Genomic DNA, 25,149 nt, shown 5'->3' on the forward strand with positions numbered 1-25,149 from the left:
TAAGCCAATTACACTTATTCTTTTGACTACTTCCTCAACTGTTTTAACTAAAGTCTTCTTCAGGAAATTCCATTTCTTTGCGGATGTCACATTAACTGACTGACCCGTCAAAAGTATTTTGTGGACTTGATTCCTAAAAATTTCAATTTCAGCCTTTTGCTTTTGGAGGGGACCATTTACATTCCAACAGTTTCATTCTCAGTTCAAGATATAGAAGTTCATGAAGAGACCTGATGTTTTTAAAGGATGATCTCCATCTTAACCCAGTCAGAGAATTGTCAATGTTATAATGGTAAGTTCCAGGAGTAAAGTCTTTGTGGATGATGTTGGAAGCAGGTGTTGATAATAACAAACCTATTTTCCTGACAGACCTGAATCATTTGATATCTGTGATCATTTTGTTTTTGTCCAAACCATGACAACCAAGTACTGCATTCGACAAGTCTCATTCCCCTACCTTTGCACTCAAATCTCCTTGGACTATGGTAACTTACTTTTTATAATATTCTTCTAACTCTTCATCACCAGCTGCTGAAGTTGCTGCATATGTATGTATAGCATTTAACTTGAAAGGTCTAATGTTGAATTTCACTGTATTAATTGGTCACTGATAGACTTGTATTCAATCAATGCGACATTCCATCCCTTGTGTATTCCCATTGCCAAGTAAAAAGCCCCCTACCAACAGTGATAGTGAAAATGGTCCCATTAGATTGAAAAATTGACAAAACCAGTAAATATTACTTGCTGAATAACACATGTTACTTAGCTATTACACAAGGGCAGTGACATGCTGATGGGAACTATTCAATAAGTTGGTGTATTCAGTCATTTTTCAACAGCGCGATGCTGGTGAAAAAGATCTTATTTTAGAACTGACAAGCATTTAAAAATATAAAATTCTAATGGAAATCATGCTCTAATAATTTAAAACCGGCCAAAAATGGTTCACAGTCCATGTAACCAAAATGATTGGAAATGCTAAAAGAACACAGCCAGGACAGTCAAATTTTGTTCTTATTGAGAAAACTTTCCCCCCAAGATGTTTGGTACAAAGATAAACTTTCAACAGCAAGTCAAGATGTTAGCAACAGGTTACATGGGCTAGGTTGAATTATAAATTACCAAAACTTTTGTCCAAAATAAAACTATGAAATCTGGAAGTTCATGAATGTCCTGCATAAGTGTGTGAATGTTGATGTTCCAACACAGATACATGGCTGGGAATTTTTACTGAAGACAAAGTAATTTAGTAAATTGTTCGATACTACAGCTTTTAATTTTTTGATCTGTTATTCAATAATAATTTTTCTCGTGTTTACTACATATGAACTAAACAATGAAGTATATAAAGAGGAAGGGAATAGAGCAAAAGATGGTAGTTTGGCATTGTTGGGTACTTGCTAAAAAAAAAATCTTAAGTGCTCAGTACAGTCACAATCAGGCTCCCTCATGTTCAAGCATATTGTAAAGTGAAGTTTCCTTCCCTCACTTGTTTCTAAGAATGAACATTTCTTGTAAATATGTCAGGACTCCTGCTGTTACTAATTTCAAAATTAATCACCTTACAACTTGTGTAGTATTATGCTGAATTTCCACTGGTTTAAGATGAATGTTGCACAAATGACCAGAATGTCAAAAATATATACATATATAATTGTTACCAGCCAACACCCATGTACATAACATTTTAGTTCAATGACATTCAGTATATGGAAACAGACAAAATATGATGAATTACAAACAGAAGTTATGTACAGCTACAATACATGCTCTCAATAAAAGCACAATTTCCGCATGTGTCATGAGATAAGATGCACAGGCACTCATTTCACTGTCTACAATACTGATACAGTTCTCAGGATTTTATCTTCAAATGTACTTGGATTACATGTAAAATCTGATTGCATATACTTATGACTAATAACATACATTGAAAGCACAACAGTTTCATCACAGATAAGTACAACTACCATCAGTTTCACAATTATGAACAGCAGTAGCATTTGTTCAAATTTCTTAAAAAACAATTTGCAACTGAAGACAGTTCTCTGACTGAAGTCATGGTGTACACACAAAAAGTTAATATTTCACTGACATACCTGTCTGCTGTGTTCATGTAATTTGCAGTATGGAAAACACAATAACAAATAGTTAGATGGAGAAACCTAAAAACTCAGTTAAGGAAGTGTAGTTGTTTGCAGAAGGTATATTTTTGGATGCTCAGCCAGGTTGAGACTCCATTTTTGTGCATAATAAAACGGATTACCTAATAATCTTTAAAAGGTGTTTCTGACGATGGTCTTACACACACCCTCTGTTTGACCTTTGATCAGATTGCTCAATAATGGTATTGTCAACCTGGCTTGACATCCAGAAAAATATTGTCTATTAATTATACCATGGAACACCTCAAAAATCACTCAAAAGAGTTCTGTTATTAGAGTAACCAGAACACAATGAATGATAGTTACATAAAAACAAACAAGTACATTTAAGTGAATGCACAAAGCAGATGACATAAATATAGGTTAATGTTAGATAAGGATATACAAGACAGGTACAATCCCACTAAATCATTAAAAATCAAAATTCTTCTATTTAATGTTGTAATATCTATCCTTTCTACTTCAACTAATGTAACTGGTGACGTCTTCCATTGCAATATGTGATCTGCTGATTGATCAACTGTCTTATGCAAATGAACAAATGTCACCAATTTAAGGTACATAGTTAGATATTATTTAGGGATACAAACAGTTTTCTACAAGAAGAGTACATTTGAAATGTGGTCCAACAAGTTTTCAAACAAAATAGACTTTATATATTCAGTACTTTGCGCAGTAATACAGAATAGCAATAAATGTTTGGCACAAGTAGGAATGGAATCACTTTATAAATATAGTAATACATATTTCATTATTTTGTTAGAAAATACTTCATCATCCACAACATGCAGGAAAAAAAAATTACTAAAAATACAAAAATACATTCTTTCTTTAAATGCTACTCTTTGGAAGTACACAGAGCATCTATAGTGGATATAAACTACTTGTACAACACGGGAATGGATACAGATATATAAAAGTAACTTATTTCTTTTAAACAATTACTATAAAGGAACTTTTTAAAATGCATCTACTGTATACTCACTAAAAGCTTAACAATCACAGTCAGAAGTCTACATGGAGGAATAAATTAAACCTTTTGGAGTAAACAGGTACATTTGCATGCAGTACAAGTAGTAACTAACTTCAGGTAGCACTTATTTCCCCAACTCCACTATGAATATTTCTTATATTCCACACTGAAGCAGCTTCCCTGCAAGATTTCAATGGATAAAAATTAATGCTTTGTTAAGAACTTCACCTTGAATTAACATGAGAGTGATTAGATTTAAATTAATTGTTTTTGTTTACAACTGAATATACACATGAAAGTGAGACAAAAGGTCAACAAACAAGCTAAAATAAAAATTATGAAACATTCAGTAAATGTACTGTCACAACTGAGAAGATTTATAAATATATGAAAAGCAATAAAAACACCTTTCCATTTTTACAACATATTACATGAAAAAAGGAAAATTATTACACAAGACAGTAACATTTATAGCAGGCAATGATACTACCTGGCAGAAGGTTTTCTTAACAAACTACCTACATGAATGAACGAAACCAATTAAACATTTTTTTTTAAGTTACTCAGAGAGAAATATACGTATATACAGTATAAATGAGTAGTTAAAATGAAACTAGTCACCATATAGCGGAGATGCTGAGTCGCAGATAGGCACAACAAAAAAGACTCTCACAATTATAGCTTTTGGCCGTTAAGGGCCTTCGTCTACAATACACACACACGTGTGCACGCATGCGCACACACACACACATACACACACACACACACACACACACACACACACACACACACACACACGCACACAGGCACGCACACACACACGACTGCAGTCTCAGAAAACTGAAACCACACTGCCAGTGGCAGTTGCCTGAGACTGCAGTTTTGTGTGTGTGTGTGTGTGTGTGTGTGTGTGTGTGTGTGTGTCTATTGCAGACAAAGGCCTTAATGGCCGACAGCTATAATTGTGAGAGTCTTTTTGTTGTGCCTATCTGCAACTCAGCATCTCCACTATATGGTGAGTTACATTCCATCCTGGATATTCCATTGTTTAATACGAAAGTAGAGGTCAGATGTTACATTGTAACAGAAAATGTGTAATAAACTTTTTATGTGTAGTCCTGTTTTCTTTTATTGCTCATATATAAATCCTTGAAGTAATCTTACATTTGTCTGCACATAAAATTGTATGGTGGATCCAACACTCGCAGCTGAAAATTATCACCTAGAGTCCACGAACAAAGAATAAATATAGAAATAAATGAGTAAAAATCTCTCGGTGTACATGCCGCATCAAATCAGGATAAAACTCCAAGCTTTCGACCACTACCTCCATGGTCGTCGTCAGGGCTAAAACTGACTGTTGTGAACTAGCGAGGTTCCCACTTTTATATGCAAAGGACGGCTTCTGATTACTGGAATACGTCAGCGATATGGCGCGTAGTGAAGTGGTGCCCTCTACTTCCATAGATGTAGTTGCTATCCCGCGTTGCTTGCAGCGCCATCCCTTGAATCAGGAGGTAAAGTGCGAGAAGTTTTTCTCTGCGATTTTTCTTTATCCAGTGCACTCTACCAAGTGTTGCTAAGTGCATAGCCATTGTCTCTATTAAAGTTATTATCGCTAAGTCTAATTTCGACTGCTTCCCGAATCACAGAGTCCCAGTAATTCGATGCGTGGGCTATTACTCTGGTTTCTTCAAATAAAATCTTATGCTTGTTAAGCAGGCTATGTTCAGCCACCGCTGATTTTTCCAAATACCTGTATTTCAGGTGGCGTTGGTGCTCGATGCAGCGGTCGGCAACGGTTCTTACAGACTGGCCCACGTAATTCTTGCCGCATTCGCAAGGAATAGTATAAATTCCCGGCACTCTTAAGCCGAGACTATCTTTGACTGGTCTCAACATTTCCTTAATTTTCCTAGGTGGTCGGAAAACTGGTTTTATTCCTTGCCTCTTCAGGACTCTGGCTATCTTGCTCGTTGTAGCACCGCAGAAAGGAGGCCGCGCTATGTGTTGGTCCTCTTCTTGTATGTGGCCGGCATAGTGTCTTACTTTCTTGGACAATACTGATTTAATTTCACCGGCAGAATAACCATTCCTCTTGAAAACAGTTGTCAAATGGTTAATCTCGGGACCGAGGTGGTCCTTGTCGGAAATAGTCCTGGCTCTGTGTACTAAAGTATTCAGTATAGCTCTCTTCTGGGACGGATGATGGAAGCTATGGCTATGCAGATATAAGTCTGTATGGGTTGGCTTCCTGTACACAGAATGGCCCAGTCGTCCATCCAGCTTTTGCTCTACCAACACATCTAAAAAAGGTAACTTTGCTTCCTTCTCTACCTCTAATGTAAATTTTATGTTTGGATGTACACCATTCAGATGTTCGACGAACTGATGCAGCGTGTCGCTGCCGTGTGGCCAGATTAAAAAAGTATCGTCGACGTATCTGTAGAAGCATGATGGGCGGAGGTGAGCACTACTCAGGGCTCGTTCTTCAAAGTCCTCCATGAAAAAATTCGCTATTGCTGGTGACAGTGGCGAACCCATGGCTGTTCCATCCATCATTTCATAATAATTTCCACTGTATAAAAAATAAGTGGTCGTCAAGATATGCCGGAACAACTTCAAAATTTCTGAGGAGAAATGAGCAGCCAATAATTGTAATGTGTCATCCACAGGTACTTTGGTGAACAGAGAAACCACGTCGAGGCTGACCATGATATCACTTGGGCCTATCTTCATCTGTTTTATGATATCAACAAACATTTTTGAATTTTTAATATGATGTGGGCAGTGACCAACTATAGGCGCCAACAATTTAGTTAAGTGCTTGGCAAGCTTGTATGTAGGAGAGCCAATAGCGCTAACAATGGGTCTCAACGGGACGTTCTCCTTATGAACCTTTGGCAAACCGTACAGTCTTGGTGGCCTAGGTGCTCTCGGCCGTAAGTTCTTCACCAGTTCGTCACCTGGAGAAGCTGCGCCTGAAACAGTCTCAGTTGCTGAGCAATCTGGCTTTTTTACAACGCTGTCGTGGCAAGGAGGTAGTACCGAAGTTTGCAGTCGTCAAACACCACATCAGAAGCGCTGCAGTAAACAGAATTTTACGAAAGACCAGCCATGCTATTGTGAAAGAGAGGATACGTCATACCAGGTATGAACTAGACATGAACGCTCGCCTGTTATTTAGTTGCCATTTATTTCTGGCCGGAGTCCTCTCACCATTGGACTGGGAATGGGTGGATATGACTTTGGCGGCACACCAACGAGCCAATTTAAGCAGGACTACGGCGAAACAGGCCAGTAAATTTGAGCGGCTTAACCGTGATCAAGGAACTACTGGATCCAACGGCATTCACCGCACTGTTATCAACTTCTCTGACAAGGAACTTGATGAAGCTACTATCTCGGCTCTCAGTAAAGGATTGAACTTTGCCCCAGCTCCACGTAAGTTACCGGTGGTTGAGATCATTAGTGGAGTGGAACAAGCAGTTCGTCATCTTCCTCAAGAAGCAGCAGATGACGTAAGGCTTGCTACTAGCCGGATTTTAGCGACATCCAAGCCGCCTAAGTCAAACATCAGCAGAGAGGAGAGACAAGGACTGAAATTGTTGCAGAAGGATGAAGATCTAGTTGTTTTACCTGCTGACAAGGGGAACGCCATGGTAATCCTCAATGCTACAGATTACCACAAGAAAGTTGGATTATTACTGGAGGACAGCACATACCGGATTCTCAGACGGGATCCCACATCGGCGCTCAGCAGGAAAACAAGGGAGCTACTAAAAAACTCTGGCCTCTCCGACGAACTGGTGAAGAACTTACGGCCGAGAGCACCTAGGCCACCAAGACTGTACGGTTTGCCAAAGGTTCATAAGGAGAACGTCCCGTTGAGACCCATTGTTAGCGCTATTGGCTCTCCTACATACAAGCTTGCCAAGCACTTAACTAAATTGTTGGCGCCTATTGTTGGTCACTGCCCACATCATATTAAAAATTCAAAAATGTTTGTTGATATCATAAAACAGATGAAGATAGGCCCAAGTGATATCATGGTCAGCCTCGACGTGGTTTCTCTGTTCACCAAAGTACCTGTGGATGACACATTACAATTATTGGCTGCTCATTTCTCCTCAGAAATTTTGAAGTTGTTCCGGCATACCTTGATGACCACTTATTTTTTATATAGTGGAAATTATTATGAAATGACGGATGGAACAGCCATAGGTTCACCACTGTCACCAGCAATAGCGAATTTTTTCATGGAGGACTTTGAAGAACGAGCCCTGAGTAGTGCTCACCTCCGCCCATCATGCTTCTACAGATACGTCGACGATACTTTTTTAATCTGGCCACACGGCAGCGACACGCTGCATCAGTTCGTCGAACATCTGAATGGTGTACATCCAAACATAAAATTTACATTAGAGGTAGAGAAGGAAGCAAAGTTACCTTTTTTAGATGTGTTGGTAGAGCAAAAGCTGGATGGACGACTGGGCCATTCTGTGTACAGGAAGCCAACCCATACAGACTTATATCTGCATAGCCATAGCTTCCATCATCCGTCTCAGAAGAGAGCTATACTGAATACTTTAGTACACAGAGCCAGGACTATTTCCGACAAGGACCACCTCGGTCCCGAGATTAACCATTTGACAACTGTTTTCAAGAGGAATGGTTATTCTGCCGGTGAAATTAAATCAGTATTGTCCAAGAAAGTAATACACGATGCCGGCCACATACAAGAAGAGGACCAACACATAGCGCGGCCTCCTTTCTGCGGTGCTACAACGAGCAAGATAGCCAGAGTCCTGAAGAGGCAAGGAATAAAACCAGTTTTCTGACCACCTAGGAAAATTAAGGAAATGTTGAGACCAGTCAAAGATAGTCTCGGCTTAAGAGTGCCGGGAATTTATACTATTCCTTGCGAATGCGGCAAGAATTACGTGGGCCAGTCTGTAAGAACCGTTGCCGACCGCTGCATCGAGCACCAAAGCCACCTGAAATACAGGTATTTGGAAAAATCAGTGGTGGCTGAACATAGCCTGCTTAACAAGCATAAGATTTTATTTGAAGAAACCAGAGTAATAGCCCACGCATCGAATTACTGGGGCTCTGTGATCCGGGAAGCAGTCGAAATTAGACTTAGCGATAATAACTTTAATAGAGACAACGGCTATGCACTTAGCAACACTTGGAAGAGTGCACTGGATAAAGAAAAATCGCAGAGAAAAACTTCTCGCACTTTACCTCCTGATTCAAGGGATGGCGCTGCAAGCAACGTGGGATAGCAACTACATCTATGGAAGTAGAGGGCACCACTTCACTACGCACCATATCGCTGACGTATTCCAGCCAATCAGAAGCCGTCCTTTGCATATAAAAGTGGGAACCTCGCTAGTTCACGACAGTCAGTTTTAGCCCTGACGACGACCATGGAGGTAGTGGTCGAAAGCTTGGAGTTTTATCCTGATTTGACGCAGCATGTACACCGAGAGATTTTTACTCAAGAAATACGTCGCGAAAGACTTCATAGCCATAATAGAAATAAATGGAGCATAAAATATTTTGCAGAAGAAAAAAAAATGTATGTAAGAAGAATAGTTCTTATGTACAGCCACAGTAAGTAATAAACAATGACACTGTAAAATTTGTAGCGACCTGTGTAAGATACTGCAACCACCATATTCGGACAGCTGTATGGCACACCACAGAAGTCACAAACGCTAGTGACGGCAGAGGCACCCACTTGTGATTGCGAGCACAGCATTCTGTAGTGCACACTCTACAGGCCGGCCAAAGGCATATAGAGTCGGGCCCGGCCCGCCTCCCTCTTAGTCATACGTTGGCATTTAGTCTGCGTGTCTCAGACTAGTTGTGCAGCCACTCCATAGCAAGTGTTTTCCTGTAGCAGTCTTCTTGAAGTAATGAACTGTTCTGTTTGTCGTTATGTGTGTGCTCTTGTAGTCAGAACAAAATTCTTTATGTTTTTTCATCATCAGGTGAGGGGATTCTTCTACTTTAGAATCAAATACTGTGTGATGAATGAAGCAAGGAAGATAAACACTGGTACGCAAAACTCAAGGGCGAAAGTAACTTTTGCACACTTTGTCGCTGCCAAGTAACAAAGCTCAGTGAAACTTGGACCACACTTAGAAAGAACTGCTACGGTATAGTACAGAATGTAACTGAAAGAAATACGCAATAAGACAAACAGAAATGACACTTTTATTCAAAGACAATAATTACTCTGAAGTCACTGTGATTTATGAATGGTAACTTATGCTCTGCAGAGTCCTACCACACTGGCCAGAGGTTGGTAAGAAGGTCTTCTGGTAGGACATTCTATTCCTCCAAAAGGGTGGTTAACAAATGCTGGGTGGTTGCTGGTGTATGTGGCCGTGTTGCAGTACATCTCCCCAACACATCCAACATATGCTCGGTGGGATTTAAGTCAAGGGAAAGGGCAGGCCAGTCCATTTCCCAAATATCGCTCTTGCTGCAAGAGCTCCTCCATCTGCGCTGCTTGATGTGGTTGCACAATGTCATACACAAAAATGAAGTCAGCGCTGAAACCATCTCTGAAAAGATACACACTGGGAAGGAGTATAGTGTCATAATAATGTTGACTGGTGAGTGTACTGTGTTCCAAGATTTGGATGTCATTATGCCTTTCCACACTGTAACACCTGGACCACCAAAACTATCGTGTTCAAGAATGTTCCCCAGTGCATTGTGTGTTCCACCTCTCAACATGAAGGTACGTCCAAGCATTGTTGAACATGATTGTTTTTGGTGGTCCAGGTATTACGATGTGAAGAGACATTATGTTGCAATGATGTACTTACTTCTAAATCTTAGAACATGGTATACTCACCAGACAACATTATTATGACACTACACTACTCCTCAGGTGCATCTTTTCAGGAGTGCATTTGGTCCACAGTTCATTTTTATGGATGACAAAGTGCAACCACATCAAACAGTAAAGGTAGAGCAGCTCTTGAAACTAGAGAATATACAGTGAATGGTCTGACCTGCCTCTTACCCCAACTTAAATCCCATCGGGCATGTGCGGGTTGCATTCGGGAGAAATATCGCAGCATGTCCACATGCACCAATCACCATCCAACAGTTGTCAGCCATGTTGGTGGAGGATGGAATGCCCTAGCATAACAATTCCTTACCAATCTTGTGGCCAGCACAGGAGCACGTTGCAGAGCATGCACTGCTGTCACTGGTGATCACACATTCTATAAAAAACCATGTCCTACCTTTTACATTGTCCCGTGAACCATCAAGAATTGTGGTGATTTCAATGTAATTATTGTCCTTGAATAAAAGTCTCATATTTGTTCATCTCATTGCATATTTCTTTTCTGCAGACTAGCACATACAAAAAGAGCATTTATCACATTTTTTTTTTAAATTTTATTTTATTTATTTGTTTATTTTTTTGGTAAAGGAAGTTTGCTATTATCAAATATAAGCCTTGAAGAAATTTGTGGGTACATTCAAATGGAGCACAGCATTGCATGGAAGTGAATCATGGACTGTAGGAAAGAAGAGAAACGAAGCATTTGAGACGTGGTATTACAGAAGCATGCTGAGAATTATGTTGACTGACAAGGTACGAAATGGGGAAGTTTCTCTGCAGAATGAACAAGGAAAGTAATATGTGGAAAATACTGGCTACAAGAAGGCCAGAGACGATAGGAGATGCATTAAGATATCCAGAAATAACTTCCATTGTACTAGAGGGAGCCGTAGAGAGAAAACACTAAAGATTTTGGTTCCTGAAGTGATCTATGGAACATGACTGATTGCGTAAATGAATGAATGTTAACACTTTCACACGAGTAAGCATGCCTCACACACACAGCCGCTATCTCTGGCTGCTCAGGCCTAAGCAGCCAGAGATAGTGGTCGTGTGGGTGAGGCGTGCTTGCTTGGACGAATGAGTGTGTGTTTCTCTTTTCCAATGAAGGCTTTGGCCAATAGCATAATATGTACATCTTTTTGTTCTGCCTGATTGCAACTCAGCATGTCATCTTTACAGTTAGTAGCAATCTATCCTTTCCATAATTGTTGATAATCCAACCTCGACTATCCATTGTTTGAATGAACGTTAATAAGTATAGACACATTTTATTACTTCTCTTAAAAATGGGCTGAACAATGACTGATTTTAATATTTTTGGAAAAAAATCGTTAAGACTGTAATGCATTACATATTTCAAAACTAATGTTTGTTACTACTTCTCAACACAACACTTTGGTATTCTAAAAAAACAGCAACACCAAATGAAATGGAGAAAGGTACACCCTTTTTATGGACAAAATTGACTGACTCACTTATTTTTATCAAACTTATTTTTATTTTAAACAAAGTCATATTTATAACATGATGACAATCATTCTGAATATGACAATGCTTTGTCTACCAAGTGCCATCCAAACTATAACATATAGAATAAACTATCTCTAATCTACAGCTGAAGTTGGTAATGACTATTATCATATTATAAATGTGATTTGGACTAAAATTTAAAGAAGTGCACAACTTCACATGAGCTTTTATTTTTGAAAGAGTTGATTGTTTCAGGACTTATGATGAGGTGCATTACTTTCAGTTCTTTCTTTCAAAAATCTGCAAAGCAGCAGAAATTTTCTATGTCTGTACAAAAGTGGTTTGTCCTCAGTACATGGAATTATTCCTTACCTAAAATTTCCACTTTTGCGCTTATCTTTCAACATGTGCTTAATCAAATAAATGACTTTTGTCATGACTTCTCTACCATTACAAGTATTGTTTCATATATTGACATTGAAAATTTCCATATGGTTTATGACTTTTTTTGTCAGCTCTTAGGTTTATCACTGAACCAAGAGAAAAAAAACTGTAAACATCTCATTTATCTCAGTTAAATATAAATTTCTTATATGAACTATGAATACACTTACCTTAGACAGTTGTCTGGAAGTTTTACAGCTAAACACCACAAAATTAGAGCCAAAATCACGGACCAAGTACGTAAAGGGCCCAAGAGAAAAGCCATTGTTCCATAGGCAAGCCAAAAGAAATATGCAAACATCATCTGCAATGTCACTATCACAGCAAATGGGAAATGATGAAGAAATGTATGCATTATTGTGCACGATTTGTTTGTGACTTTATGATAAAGCCTGAAAATATAAAGAGCAGAAATTAAGGACTATCAACATGCGTATTACTCTCATCAATGAGAAGAACTCTTTTTAAAAGTGTACCTTTTTTCCAGATAATGTGCAAGGAAGAGGGTAAGTGGAAGCTGAAAACTACACATCTGAAACATTAAAAAAGAAAAAACAGTCTTCAGAACACAAGAAATTGTACACAGGCATTAAGAATATTGCCTTAATTAATTACAATGAGAAAAATACCTGCAAAAATCCATAAGCGTAAGTGAAAGAGCCAGGGAGATAGCTCTTATTGATGAATATACCCCATGAAAAAATTACGCCAGTGTAGCCTTCTATCACTTCACCCACTGACCACGGACCTACACATTAGAAACAGAAAAAAATATTATGAGAACAGTAAGTCCTGGAGGGGCAAACACACTTTCATCGTAAAGTATGGAGTAATTGCAAGCGTCTGGGGGGAGGGGGGGGGGGAGAGAGAGCAGGGTTGAGATGGCTGCTGGGTCTTTTCCTACATCAACATCTACATCCACACTCCACAAGCCACCTGACGGTGTGTGGCGGAGGGTACTTTGAGTACTACCTCAACTAATCTTAAAGTCTCATTTTATTTAATGCCTTGTGGCATCTATATTAGCCACCCTTGAGAGAGAAAGCCATGTAATGTCTAAAAGAGTAATTCAGAAATTTTTCATGTGATTATTTTTACTAGCAAAGTGGTGAAATTGGGGGAGAGGGGGACAATGGAATTAGTACAAATGAGTAAGTAAAGGCTTGTTAAGTAATAGTTTAGTATTGATTTGCAATAATTATGTGTTGGTTGTTTTGTGTGGGAACCTTGAGAGTGGGTGCAGCAACAGACGGCTGTGGGAGAATTGTGTTCTGTTGAAGAGATGTAATGACTGAACTGCATCTGCCACGCCAAAAGAGATGATAGGTTTGCAAAGGAGCTGAATTACAGGTAGTGGAAAAAGAGAGAGAGAGAAGGAAGAGGAAGAGGAAGAAGAACAAGAAAGAAAGAAATACCATAAAGTAGTTGTTCAGTTATTCTCTTTTAGCCATACTGGAAGTTTCAAAGGTGTCAGCCAGTACATGCTCCATTAAAGAATATTCTATGGCACATAAAGCTTTAAATGTTAAGCTAAATATAAAGACTTAACTGGCCAAGTTGATCCCAGGCTCTGGGAGTCCGGTTTGTGCTGAGATTACTGTGGGTATAAATGTGCTGAGGTTTAATACCATTCATATGATTAGCCAAATACACAGAACACTGGAAGGATAGTGTACCACAGGTATGGTTGCCAGAGGCACTAAGTGATCCAAAGACATCAATATCTTGGCCTTGGTGTTTTTAAATCAAATCTTTGTTATTTTAAATCAAATCTTTATTATTATATCACATGCCCCACACAATCAAAGACAGAGACATAGATTACTTGTCAATCCTAACACTATATAGAGACTAATAAAATTAATCTAGCGGTATATGATGTTTGATAATAAAAGTGAAGCATCCAGAAGAGGAGCAGGAAACTAAATGAAACTTTACACAGTTTCAGAGGGTAAATGATGTTATTTCAGTAATTATAAAATTAAGTCATATTTACAAAGAATTCAGCAGTACGAGGCCACACATCAGTAAGAAGTAGCATCCACTTTCGCCTGTACGCTACACTGCTTCGTTTGGAAAGGGTGTCATATAGCCGTTGGATCATCTCCTGAGACAAGCTGGCCCACAACTGCAGTAACTGGTCCTCAGTACATCATCTACCGGCACTGAGACAGAGTTGACGTATGAGCTGGTCCCACACATATCCTATCTGGGAAAGAGCTGGGGATCTCGCTAGCCTCAAGAATACCTCAACATCATACAGACAGTTCATAGCGACACATGCCAAATGTGTACTAGCACTGTCCTGCCCCCAACACTTCTTGGAATGTACACTATCGCATTTTCAACAGTAAGCCTCTCCGTGATTTGCAACACCTCTCTCATAGCAACTGCCATTGGAGCTGGGCATTTCCATAACTTTCAAGCCAACTAAATGATCCCGTAACATAATGCACAGCTCTAACTGTTTTATTAATCCAACTTAGTAAGAGCCCTGGAATGATGAGCAATACTTAAGCAACCACTTTTTGAACAGTCACCTTGATTTTGTTTTTTTTTTTTTTTTCCCTTTGAAAATCTGTGTGAGGTCAGTGAGAAAAAAAGTGACTACTTTCACCAAGAAGTCAGAAGCGATGGAAATATGATACCAGAGCTGCTAGAATGCCAATATCATAAGATACTGATCACTCAAAGAGATATACAATTGGCAGTTTATTGAAGCAAAAGCTATATTAAATGTTTTAAGCGGAAGAGAGAAAAGAAGTATGAAACAATGGACACACAATTCCTTTGTAATAAAGAGGTGTTTTCACACTTATACTTCAAAAGTACCCACACCCGCAGAACCCAGCAGGAGCAGAGTTTCTACTTATACATAGGATTAAGTTTACTTTTTGTTCTCACATGCCTCTACTAAGAAGTGAATTGTGTCTGCTTCTTGACTACCACATACTACCGTATTCTAACTTTCTGAATGAATTTTAAAGCATTTGCATTGTGTGAGCTGACTTTTTAGTGTGACTTTATATGCTGCCATTAGCACTACTGTCATCTGATTCACTTTGAGTCTCACGATCAATGAACACAATGGTTGCATAGTCAGTGTAGCCACAGCTGTGGAGCCCAGTGGACGCATTAGCAGCGCAATAGTTCCTGTTTATGCAAAGAATTTAATTTAGTTATTGGTCTTTGAATTGTATCTATGTTGCTTACTATGTTGAAATGTGTATACTAACTTACTCTAAATTTTTGCATAAATTTTAGAGCATTTGCACTATGTGAGCTAACTTTTGAGAGCAGTAGAAATTAGAAGTACTGTAGCAGCAATACTTTAAATTGTGTCCAATGACTGCTTGGGTTAGTGTTGTATTCTCTGTGGTATAAAAAAAGTGATTAATCTGATTAATGAGTGATGGGGAGTGTACCTGTTGTTTACAGATGCAGGTGGAATTGGCCATGGACTGTAAACAGGTGGAAGCTGTGTTAGTTACAAACAGCAAGATTCAGGCTGCTGCCCTGGAGTGCGGTGGCACTGGGACATCTGAGCAAATACTTTGGCACCTCCAGAGCCCATACCATTGCCTGAGATTCCTGACTGTACAGTGCATTTCAATTCACTCATCTTGGATGGTCAACCTTAACTGGCACTGAATGGTGAACAATGGTGGTCTGTGTACCAGGCAAAAGTGGGTACTAGGTCATATGGCTGTCCCCTATACCTCAAAAACAGGTTTGAGGTACTGCTCACTGTTGAAAGTACATCTGAGTGAGTATGAGATGCCTCGTCTATTGGAGCTGGGGCCGATCTCACTGAAAGATCCAAATGAGTGCATAGGGCGGGACAGTTTTTCTTTGGGAGCTTCAAAATTAGGCGAATGGTGGAGCCCCTTAAAGAAATAGGGGACAGGTCAGGAAAGAAGCCCAGTGTACATGATGTTCGCTTGCCAAGAGACACATGCAATCTATGGAGGAGGCTCTTCCAGCAGGAACTGAGTTCGTTGTGTGCACCTAGCTGCAGATCATGGCTAATGTCAGCACGAATGATACCTGCCATTTGTGTTCAGAGGCCATCCTTGGTTCCTACAGGTGGCTGCCTGCTTTGGTGAAGACAACTAGCCTTACTCTTGGGTGGAAGCAGAACTAGAATCTTGCAGCATTGTTCCCAGAACCAATCATGATCCTCTGGTTTGGACCAGGGTGGAGGGCTTAAACCAGGGCTCAGAAGGTCCTGTGATGATTTTAGATGTGTATTTCTCGGCTTCCGTTATCAGGCGGTAAATTGTAGAACCCTGCCTTCTCTAACCCCCCCCCCCCCTCAGTAGGTCAGGCATGCCCTACATCAAGGAAGAGGCTACAATGACAGCAACATACACGTTGCACTATATTGAGGAATCAGTCCATAGGCATGGTAAGATACATTCTGATTTTAGACAGGGACAAATACTATCCCTATTAATTAAAGAAAGCAGCATTCATGATAGCAGATGGGATAAAGAAAACCTTTATGTAGTATTAATTAGTTAATTGCAGGAGCATCTACAGAAAGGTTCCAGAACTAGTCTCACTTCTAATCAATAACAACGCCCGTACTGAGGACAGAAAGCTGGCTGAAATCAGACAGTAAAAGAAATGAAATTCTAAATTCTGACTGGAATATACGATAATATCTAATGAGGTCAGTGCAGATTCTGAATGTGAAATAATTTAGGTAAATTTTTAGAAATGGATCAAACATGGTCATTGTATGCTTTTATATACCCAATGCTTGAGGAGCAGTAGTAATGGAACATTTGAGGGGAAACTTGGGAAATATTTCATGTAAATTTCTGGTCATGTTATAGTATTAGGTAGAAATTTCAACTTACAAACTACAGAATGGAGGCCTCAGGTGATTAAGGAAGGTAGTATGGACAGGGAATCGTGAAATTTTTCTAAATGCCTTAGCCGAAAATTAAACTGAGTGGCTAATCAGAGAACCAACACTTGAAATTAACATACACCTACTTGGTTTCCCAGTTACAACAGGCAGAAAGACTCATTATTGTATGATTACATGACTGTAGAACAATCACTGGAAGAAGTCACACCCATAAAATATCAGTGAACATGCAAGTAGAGTGATTTAATGATTTAAAGTGGATAGCCACAAGAAAATAATTGCAGGTAAGGCAGGGGGGAGAATTCTCAGGAAGTGTTGTCCACCAACAAAGGAGGTAGCTTATAAATCTCCCATTTGGCCAGTACTTGAATACTGCTTGTCTGTCTGGGATTCATATCAGATAGGATTGATAGACGAAATTACCAAAGATCCGAAGGAGAGCAGCATCTTGTCACAGTTTTGTTTAGAAAGCATAAGAGCATCATGAAGATACTCAACTCCAGTGGCGGACACTAAAATAGAGGCACTGTGCATCACAATGTGGTTTACTATTAATTCCTAGAAGACTCAACCGATATATTACTTCCTCCTATGTATATCTCATGGAAAGACTTTGAAGGCAAAATTAATGAAACTCAAGCTCTCACAGAGGCTTATCAAAAATATTTCCCATGACTAACAGGAAAGTGTGGAAGTGATATTGGTACATAAAGTACCCGGTGTCACACATCATAAAATGGCTTGTGGAAAATAGATATAGATGTAGAAAGAAACCTCTTTTCATACAGAATAAATCAATTACTTTCCATTCTAATTACATATGTTTGCCAATTTTCTAATCTATAATGAAATCACATTGTGACAAAAACTGTGAGTGATAGAAAAAAAATTAAATCATCTATGGATTCAGTGACCATGAAATTGTAGCATCAAACAATTACCAAACAAAAATAGTGAAAACATATTTTCTGTTAACTAGTGTTACTAATGAATATGGCTCCACCATGTCTAGCCCTCTTCCTACTGAGTTTTTCAGTTTTGCAGAGCCTTAGTACTATGACACACATAGATGGTGTAGAGGAAACTGTAGATGGAGCAATTGTTGCATGTGAATTTGCACATACAGGTGCACAAGCCACCATTAGGTGGTAAAGTTGGGTTGATGCATATTTTATAGTGTCATCTAACCACCTTGCATTAGGTCATCACAATCCTTTCTTATCTCTTGGATGATTTTCATTATAGTCATAATTACATCTTCCACCCCAGTCTATTCCCTAATCCATTGGTTTGTTTTCCTAGCACTCCTAATAATTTTCAGCATGCATCCCTCCACTGAGTTTTGAATGTTTTCATATTAAAAATCTATGCATCACTGCCAGTAGTCAAAATTGGTAATACTCAGTGATTATCAGCTTTCCATTTCAGACACATCAGAATATTTGTTTTGGAAAACCTATTTAGCTTATTATATGCAGTCCATATTGTTTTTACCTGATTGTTTACTTACTTACATATTTATTTTCTGCTGTCAATCTAGTCTATAACTGACCTTAACAGAAACACACTACTATTGGTTCTATGTTAATTATAATTTTCTTTTTGAGGTGCTGATTGTACACTACTGTAGTTTAATTATAACTGATTTTCAAGCATGCTTTTTACAAACAACTTTCTTAAATTCTTCTATGAATTGTAATGGTTTATTTGTGCTACAGGCAATAGTACAATTTCAACAGAAAAACAAAGGTGTTGCAGATACGTATCACTGACATGTACTTATTCTCCAGTTTCCCAGCTAAGGTTCCTCAAGTCTACCCTGAAACAAAAAGTCTCCACTCAGGAAAGTGACTTTTATCCACCTAATTAATCTCTGCAATACTGGAAAGTTCTCACTGCATGCTATCCACTCACTTTCTAACTGAGGCTTTGGGTGGCTGACAGGCACATAGACCTTCCTCAGAGCTAGCTAACAAAAGCACTAGGATAGAGATTGTGTCAGGTGAAGTTAGTGAGAGGAACAAGAAGAAAGAAAGCAGAAGGGAGGCAGACAACTCGGAAGGAGAGGCAACCACGGAATGTTTGTTTCTTTTGTTTCAGGGCGCAAAAACAACTGAGGTCGTATGTGCCCATGTCAGAACCGCAGAGCACAAAGACAAAAAAAAGGAGTTAAAAACGACTACACATTAAGCCCAACCAATGGAAAGGAGGACAGCTAAAATCAGGCACTTAAGAGAAAGATGCATATAATATGCCATAGAGAAACGGATGCCCTGGACTAAAGATTAAATGTCCTTCACCATATTGCTACGATGAATAAAAAGAAAAATGTGGTCAACAGCCCACAGATTGTTCACTAAAACGGCCAATAATTCAGACGGCAAACATAAATGAGAATGTAAGTGGTTAAAAGAAGGGCATTCCGTCAGGAAATGGTGAACTGTCAAAGGTTGATGACAATAAGCACAAAGTGGTGGGGGAACACTACTTAACAGATGGTGCCGGCTAAAAAGACAGTGCCCAATATGCAACCTAGCTAAAGTGATCTCATGGCGAGAGGGCTGAGAGGAGGTTGTCCAAGCTGCTGGGAGAGGCTTAATTACCCAGAGCTTGTCCCCACAAAGGGAGGACTAGTGGTGATGCCAAAGTGACACCAACTGCTGACAGATGGCAACACAGAGATCACCACCAAAGTGATACCACCTGCTGACAGACGGCAACACAGAGATCATTGGAGGGGATGGAAGAACTAGTGGGCTGAGGCATGAGGACTGTAGCCTTGGCAGCAGTGTCAGTGACCTCATTTCCGGTCAGACCAATGTAACCAGACACCCACATAAACATCACAGTTGCTCCATCAAGTGAAAGCTTTCGTGGACCTATTGCACAAAGGGATGGACGATGTACAGCACACAGAGACTCTGAAGGGGACAGAGAGAGTCAGAGCAGATGATGCAATTGAAAAGCTTGTGGCACCGGATGTACATTGTGGCCCGATACAGGACCAAGAGCTCTGCTGCAAATATCGAGCAGTGTTCCAGATACCGATACCGAAAATCGTTGGTGCCAACGACAAAGACACATCCAACACCACAATCAGTCCAAGAGCCATTAGTGTACACAAAGATAGTACGTGAAGTTCCGTGCAAAGGTCGTGAAACTTAAGGCAATAGAGCGAGGCTGCAGTAGTGTTCTTACAAAGCAAATGGAGGCCAAGGTGAACACAGGCTGCCACACGAAGCCACGGAGGTGAAGGGTTCACACCCATTAGGAAAGTGACAGGTAGCATTAAGTTAAGCTGCTGGAGAATGAGCTGAAAGCGAACTCCAGGAGGTAACAGAAAACAGGGATGCACTCCATACTGGTGATCACGGGAGTCATAGAAGTAAGAGGCATAGGATGGGTGGTCAAGCATGGCAGACAAACAGCAAGCATATCTGCTGAGGAGAAAGTAACAGCCGTATTACAGTGGTAGTTCACCAGCTTCTGCATACAGACTCTCAACCAGGCTAGTGTAAAAAGGCACCAGTGACCAAATGCTGAGGACACGTAGGACATTGAGGGACCGCATACAGCAGGCGGCCAGGTAAGACACGTGGGAGGACCAGGAAAGTTTCTTTTCAAGCACGAGCTCCAGGAATTTTGTAGTTTCAATGAATGGTAGAGCAACAGGTCCAAGATGTAAAGACAGTGTAAGAAACCAATTGCACCACCAGAAATTCATACAAATGGTTTTGTCAGTGCAAAAGCGAAAGCCGTTGTGAATAACAATGATTGAGACATCGCTTAAGACGCCGCTCAAAGAGACAAGTCCATGCAAAACAGCGATACATCACAAAATTGACAACAAAAGGGGAGCTGGAGACAGCCTGAGGGAAACAGACCATAACAGCATTAATAGCAACAGCAAAGAGGAAGACACTTAGGACGAAAACCTGAGGCACACTGTTTCCTGGATAAAGGTGTCCAACAAGGCAGAACCCACATGTATCTTGAAAACTAAGTCTTTTAAAAATGTGGCTAGAGAAACCTCACGTGTAGAGACAACAAAGGATACCAGTCCTCCAGCAGGTGTTGTAGGCTTCCTCCAAATCGAAAAACACGATCACAGTGTATTTCTGCAGAAAATCATTCATTAAATGGGTTGACAAAGTGATGAGATGGTCAATTGCAGAATGGTGCGTTTGAAATCCATGTTGCGCAGTAGTCAGTAAATTGCGAGACTCGAGCCACTATACCAGCCGAGCATAAATCATATGTTTCATCACCTTGCAAACACAGCTGGTGAGAGATATAGGGTGAAAACTAGAAGTAAGTTGTTTCTCCTTACCGGGTTTAGGTATGGGTATGCCAGTGGCTTCACACCAGTGTATGTGTATTGTGCCCTCTGGCCAGACGTAATTGTACGTAAAGTGCTTGCCCGCAAGGGAAAGGCTCTGCAATTCTGAGAAGAGAAGGGTATCACCTGAGACTCCTACACTCGTTTCCAATGGAGGAAGGATGGGTGATAATGGGTGGAGCTCAAAGTCTCTGCAAAATAGCAACCCCAGGTGGTGGAGGTAGCAAAAGTCTCCATTATGACATCACCTGTTACTGTCAGGCCGGAAATTAGGGAATGGACTTTGGTCCCAGGGGCCCGTCGGAGGTTGGCCCATATAACAGAAGAAGGAGAGGAACTGTTAAAAGAACTAGTAAAAGAAATCCAGCTAGCTTTTTTTGCTATCCCGAAGAATGCACGCAACTGTTTATAACAAATGCCATTGTAGGATGACAGTCAAAGAAACAAAGAGCATGTCTCTGCGCACCTCAGTCCACCAAGGGACCGAGACACAGGAGAGTAAAGAGGAAGTGTGAGGAATGGAATGTTCTGCGGAGGTAAGGAAAAAAACTGTAAGATATTCTACCCGGTCATCACAAATGGGGAAATGTTGTTCATCGAAGGTCGCCAGGGAGGAGTAAAGCCTCCCGTCGGCCTTACGAAGCTGCCATTTGAGTGCGCATGTAGGTGGAGTAGGAGTCAGTAAATGGATAGCACACTGGAAATCATTGCTTGAGTACATTTCAGAGAGAACAGACCACTTGAGATGATGGGCAAGCTGGGCAGCTTTGGAGAGGTTGAAATGGGAACAGGTGTGTGTGGAGTCTGAAAGGAGTGTGAATGCACCCGTGTTGAGGCAGATTAGGCTAAATTGATTGAAGTCAGCCAAGAGGGCACCTCCGACAGGTTCTTGGGCAGCCCTGTTAGGGGATGGTGTGCATTAAAGTCTCCGTGCAGCAGAAAAGAGTGTGGGAGTGGCCCACTAAGTTGGAGGAAGTTTGACACTGAATGACAGAGGGATATAAACTCTACACAGGGAAAAGGTGAAGTGAGGAAGGAAAATGCACACTGCAATAGCTTGAAGGCTGGTAGTCAGGGAGGTGGGTTGACTACGAAAGTCATCCAGGATGAGCAGCATGACTCCCCCATGAGATGGAATCCTGTCCTCGAGGGGTGGGGGTGGGGGTGGGGAGGTGAAAGCAGATCGGGAAGAAATGAGAAAGCTCAAAATTGTCATGAGGATGCAATTTTGTTTCCTAGACGTAGAGAACAAGATGGACGCTTTGTTGTACTGAATGTTGCAAGTGTTCCATTGGAGGAGAGTCACGATGAAGAAAGGGGAGGAGGGAAAAAATGAAGGGGTGTAATGGAGAGGATCCTCCAGCTTCTGCGCCAGCCTTTGAAGGCTCACTGTTACAAGTCACAGAGGCTGGAGGATCCTGGTCCATGAGATCTACAGAGGCATCGGTTTTCTCCTTCTGTTGATCTATGGAGTCCAGGGCAGAAAAATGGTTGGTGGTGTGCCCAGTGACATGGAAGTTGTCCAGACGAAGGTATCACATAGCGACACCGTCAAAGGGGATCTCCCAAAGGAGATGACCATTTTGCATTGTTGGATTTCTCCGGGCCTTGGCAGAGGAAGACTCACATGTTTGTTGGCTGGAGGGACATAAGAAGTATTTACAGGAGTGTTCCTTCTGTCCTTTCCTGCCTGCTGGTTGTGTAGCAGGTGACTTCGTCTCATGAGGCGAAAGTCTGGCGGCTTGTTGGACAGATGGAGGAGGAGACAAATTCAAATGGTTCAAATGGCTCTGAGCACTATGCGACTTAACTTCTGAGGTCATTAGTCGCCTAGAACTTAGAACTAATTAAACCTAACTAACCTAAGGACATCACACACATCCATGCCCGAGGCAGGATTCTAACCTGCGACCATAGCGGTCGCTCGGCTCCAGACTGTAGCGCCTAGAACCGCACGGCCACTCCGGCCGGCTAGAGGAGGAGACAGGGGTGCTGCCATGACAATAGGCAATTTTACAACTGCAGTGCTGAATTTGAAATCACATGTCTGCATGGCTATGTCCTTCGTGAAGCGAGATGTAGCAAGAACAGTACTGTAAGTACTGGTTGGTAGAACACAGGGTTTCCAACTAACCAACGACCGGGTAAGGCAGTTTTTCCTTTACCCGGCTCTCTTGGATACTCATTGAGATACACGGGACAACTTTGACAGGCGGCGGCATGGTCGCCAAAGCAGTTGATAGAGTGGGGAGAAGGAGGCGGACAATTGCCCTCGTGTGCATCCCTGCCACAGGTTACACATTTAACTGGGTGTCGACAAGACATTTGAGTGTGGTTGAAACAATGACACTGGTAGTAGCTCATCACGTTCGCAATGTATGGTCGGACTGTGGTAACATCATAGACTGCTTTGATCTTGAATGGGAGCACCACTCTATCAAAGGTGAGAAAAAGAGTGTGTGTGGGCACTACGGATGCAATGGACAGCAATGGCACCCTGATCATGGATCACGTTTGGATTTCTGCCTCGGTCAGACCATCAAGCAGCCTAGAGCAAATAACACCATGAGAAGAATGCAGCATTCGATGGGCCTTGACATGAACATGATAGCAATGAAGGAGCGAAGTATAAGCAGCTGTTGTGCTTGAGAATCAGAAGTAGGCTCCAAAGGCATAGTGCCAGTGTGTAAATGAGTGCAGGATTTCACAGGGCCAGCAATTGTATCAATACCTTTCTGAATAATAAGGGAAGAGCAAAGTTGAACATACAATGGAAGAACATGTTGAGCACAACATGCTTGACTTCAGCCACTGCTTAACACAATTCATATCTCCCTATCCTCTCCACTCCCCTATACCATTATACCATCTAGTTGGATTTACATAGATGGGGTTTGTTCTTACAGCACATTCTTTGATTCTGCAATCCTCCTGGCCTGAATTTCTGCCAGTTCCTGTTCCACATCTATCTCCCCCTGTGTACTCATGATTCTCATTCCACTTGTTTAATCTCTATATCCACAGTCTCTCTCTTTCAAGAAAATCATTCAAGCAAGTTTGTCACAAGTTCTGAATTAAGTGTACCTTTCTTGTACCTTGTTATATTCATGACAGCTCCATAGATTGAGGGACCTTTGCATACACTGTCAACTTATCATTTACTGAAGAAGAGTTCCCAGATAGGTTGAAAATATCAAAACTGAAGTCATTATTAAAAATGGCAAGTATAAGGCAGAAAAGTACGGGTTTTCTCCAAAATAGTAGAAAAATTGATGACGCACCAAATCAACAAATCCCTAAATGACCACAAGTTACTAAACAGTAATCAGCATTGCTTTCAGACACATAAAATGAAAGACAATAGCATAGCAGGAGTTAATTTAGATCTCTCCAAAGTATTAGATACTATCAATCATGGGAGCCTTTAAAAAAAAAAAATCAGAAGCACTAGCAAATCAAGGATCTGGCAAAAAGTGCTTCAAATTGCACCAACCAAGCTGAATACAGATTGTAGGACAGATATCACCTTACTACATTCATAAAATCAATTTAGTTCCAGACGGAAAAAAAAAGTGGAAACAGGAGCACCTCAATGCAATAGTCTAGGACCAATATTACTTCTTATCTGTAAAATGATGTACAGAGCCACACAGTGCCATCAATGTCATGCCATTCACATATGCTTGTGTCCCTGGATCGCACTCATCCTTACAAATTTTATTTTATATTTTAAATTATTTTCTGGGAAATATATACATAAGCTACTATTGACTATATCTTAATTACACTGACTCCAAAATTAATATTATGTAGCAGAAAGAGAGTTGACTTTTTCACTACATGGTTTGTGAGTATTAAGCAAAGTGTTTGAAGCACAAATACGGTTTCTATTTTCTATTAAATATTTTTAGATTTGCATGAAACTTTTAGTTTCTGTATCTCAAAACTGGTTTGATGCGGCTTTTTACTATAGCTGTCCGGCCCCTCCAATTAAAGAAA

The 25,149-nt window shown here is 40.5% G+C and overlaps 1 protein-coding gene across 1 annotated transcript in view; it reads right to left on the minus strand.

Moving 5' to 3' along the window:
• Positions 1-1,669: 1,669 nt before the first annotated feature.
• LOC126195023 (transmembrane protein 62-like) overlaps positions 1,670-25,149 on the minus strand; it is an 87,876-nt gene continuing 64,396 nt past the window's right edge. The window contains exons 11-14 of the mRNA XM_049933458.1: positions 12,562-12,680; positions 12,409-12,464; positions 12,103-12,324; positions 1,670-3,321 (exon numbers count right to left, since the gene is read on the minus strand). Coding sequence (XP_049789415.1) covers positions 3,255-3,321; positions 12,103-12,324; positions 12,409-12,464; positions 12,562-12,680 — 464 coding nt within the window. The 3' untranslated portion in view covers positions 1,670-3,254. The remainder of the gene's footprint in view (positions 3,322-12,102; positions 12,325-12,408; positions 12,465-12,561; positions 12,681-25,149) is intronic.

The sequence above is a fragment of the Schistocerca nitens genome, chromosome 7 (genome assembly GCF_023898315.1).
Source record: "Schistocerca nitens isolate TAMUIC-IGC-003100 chromosome 7, iqSchNite1.1, whole genome shotgun sequence".
Lineage (NCBI taxonomy): Eukaryota > Metazoa > Arthropoda > Insecta > Orthoptera > Acrididae > Schistocerca > Schistocerca nitens.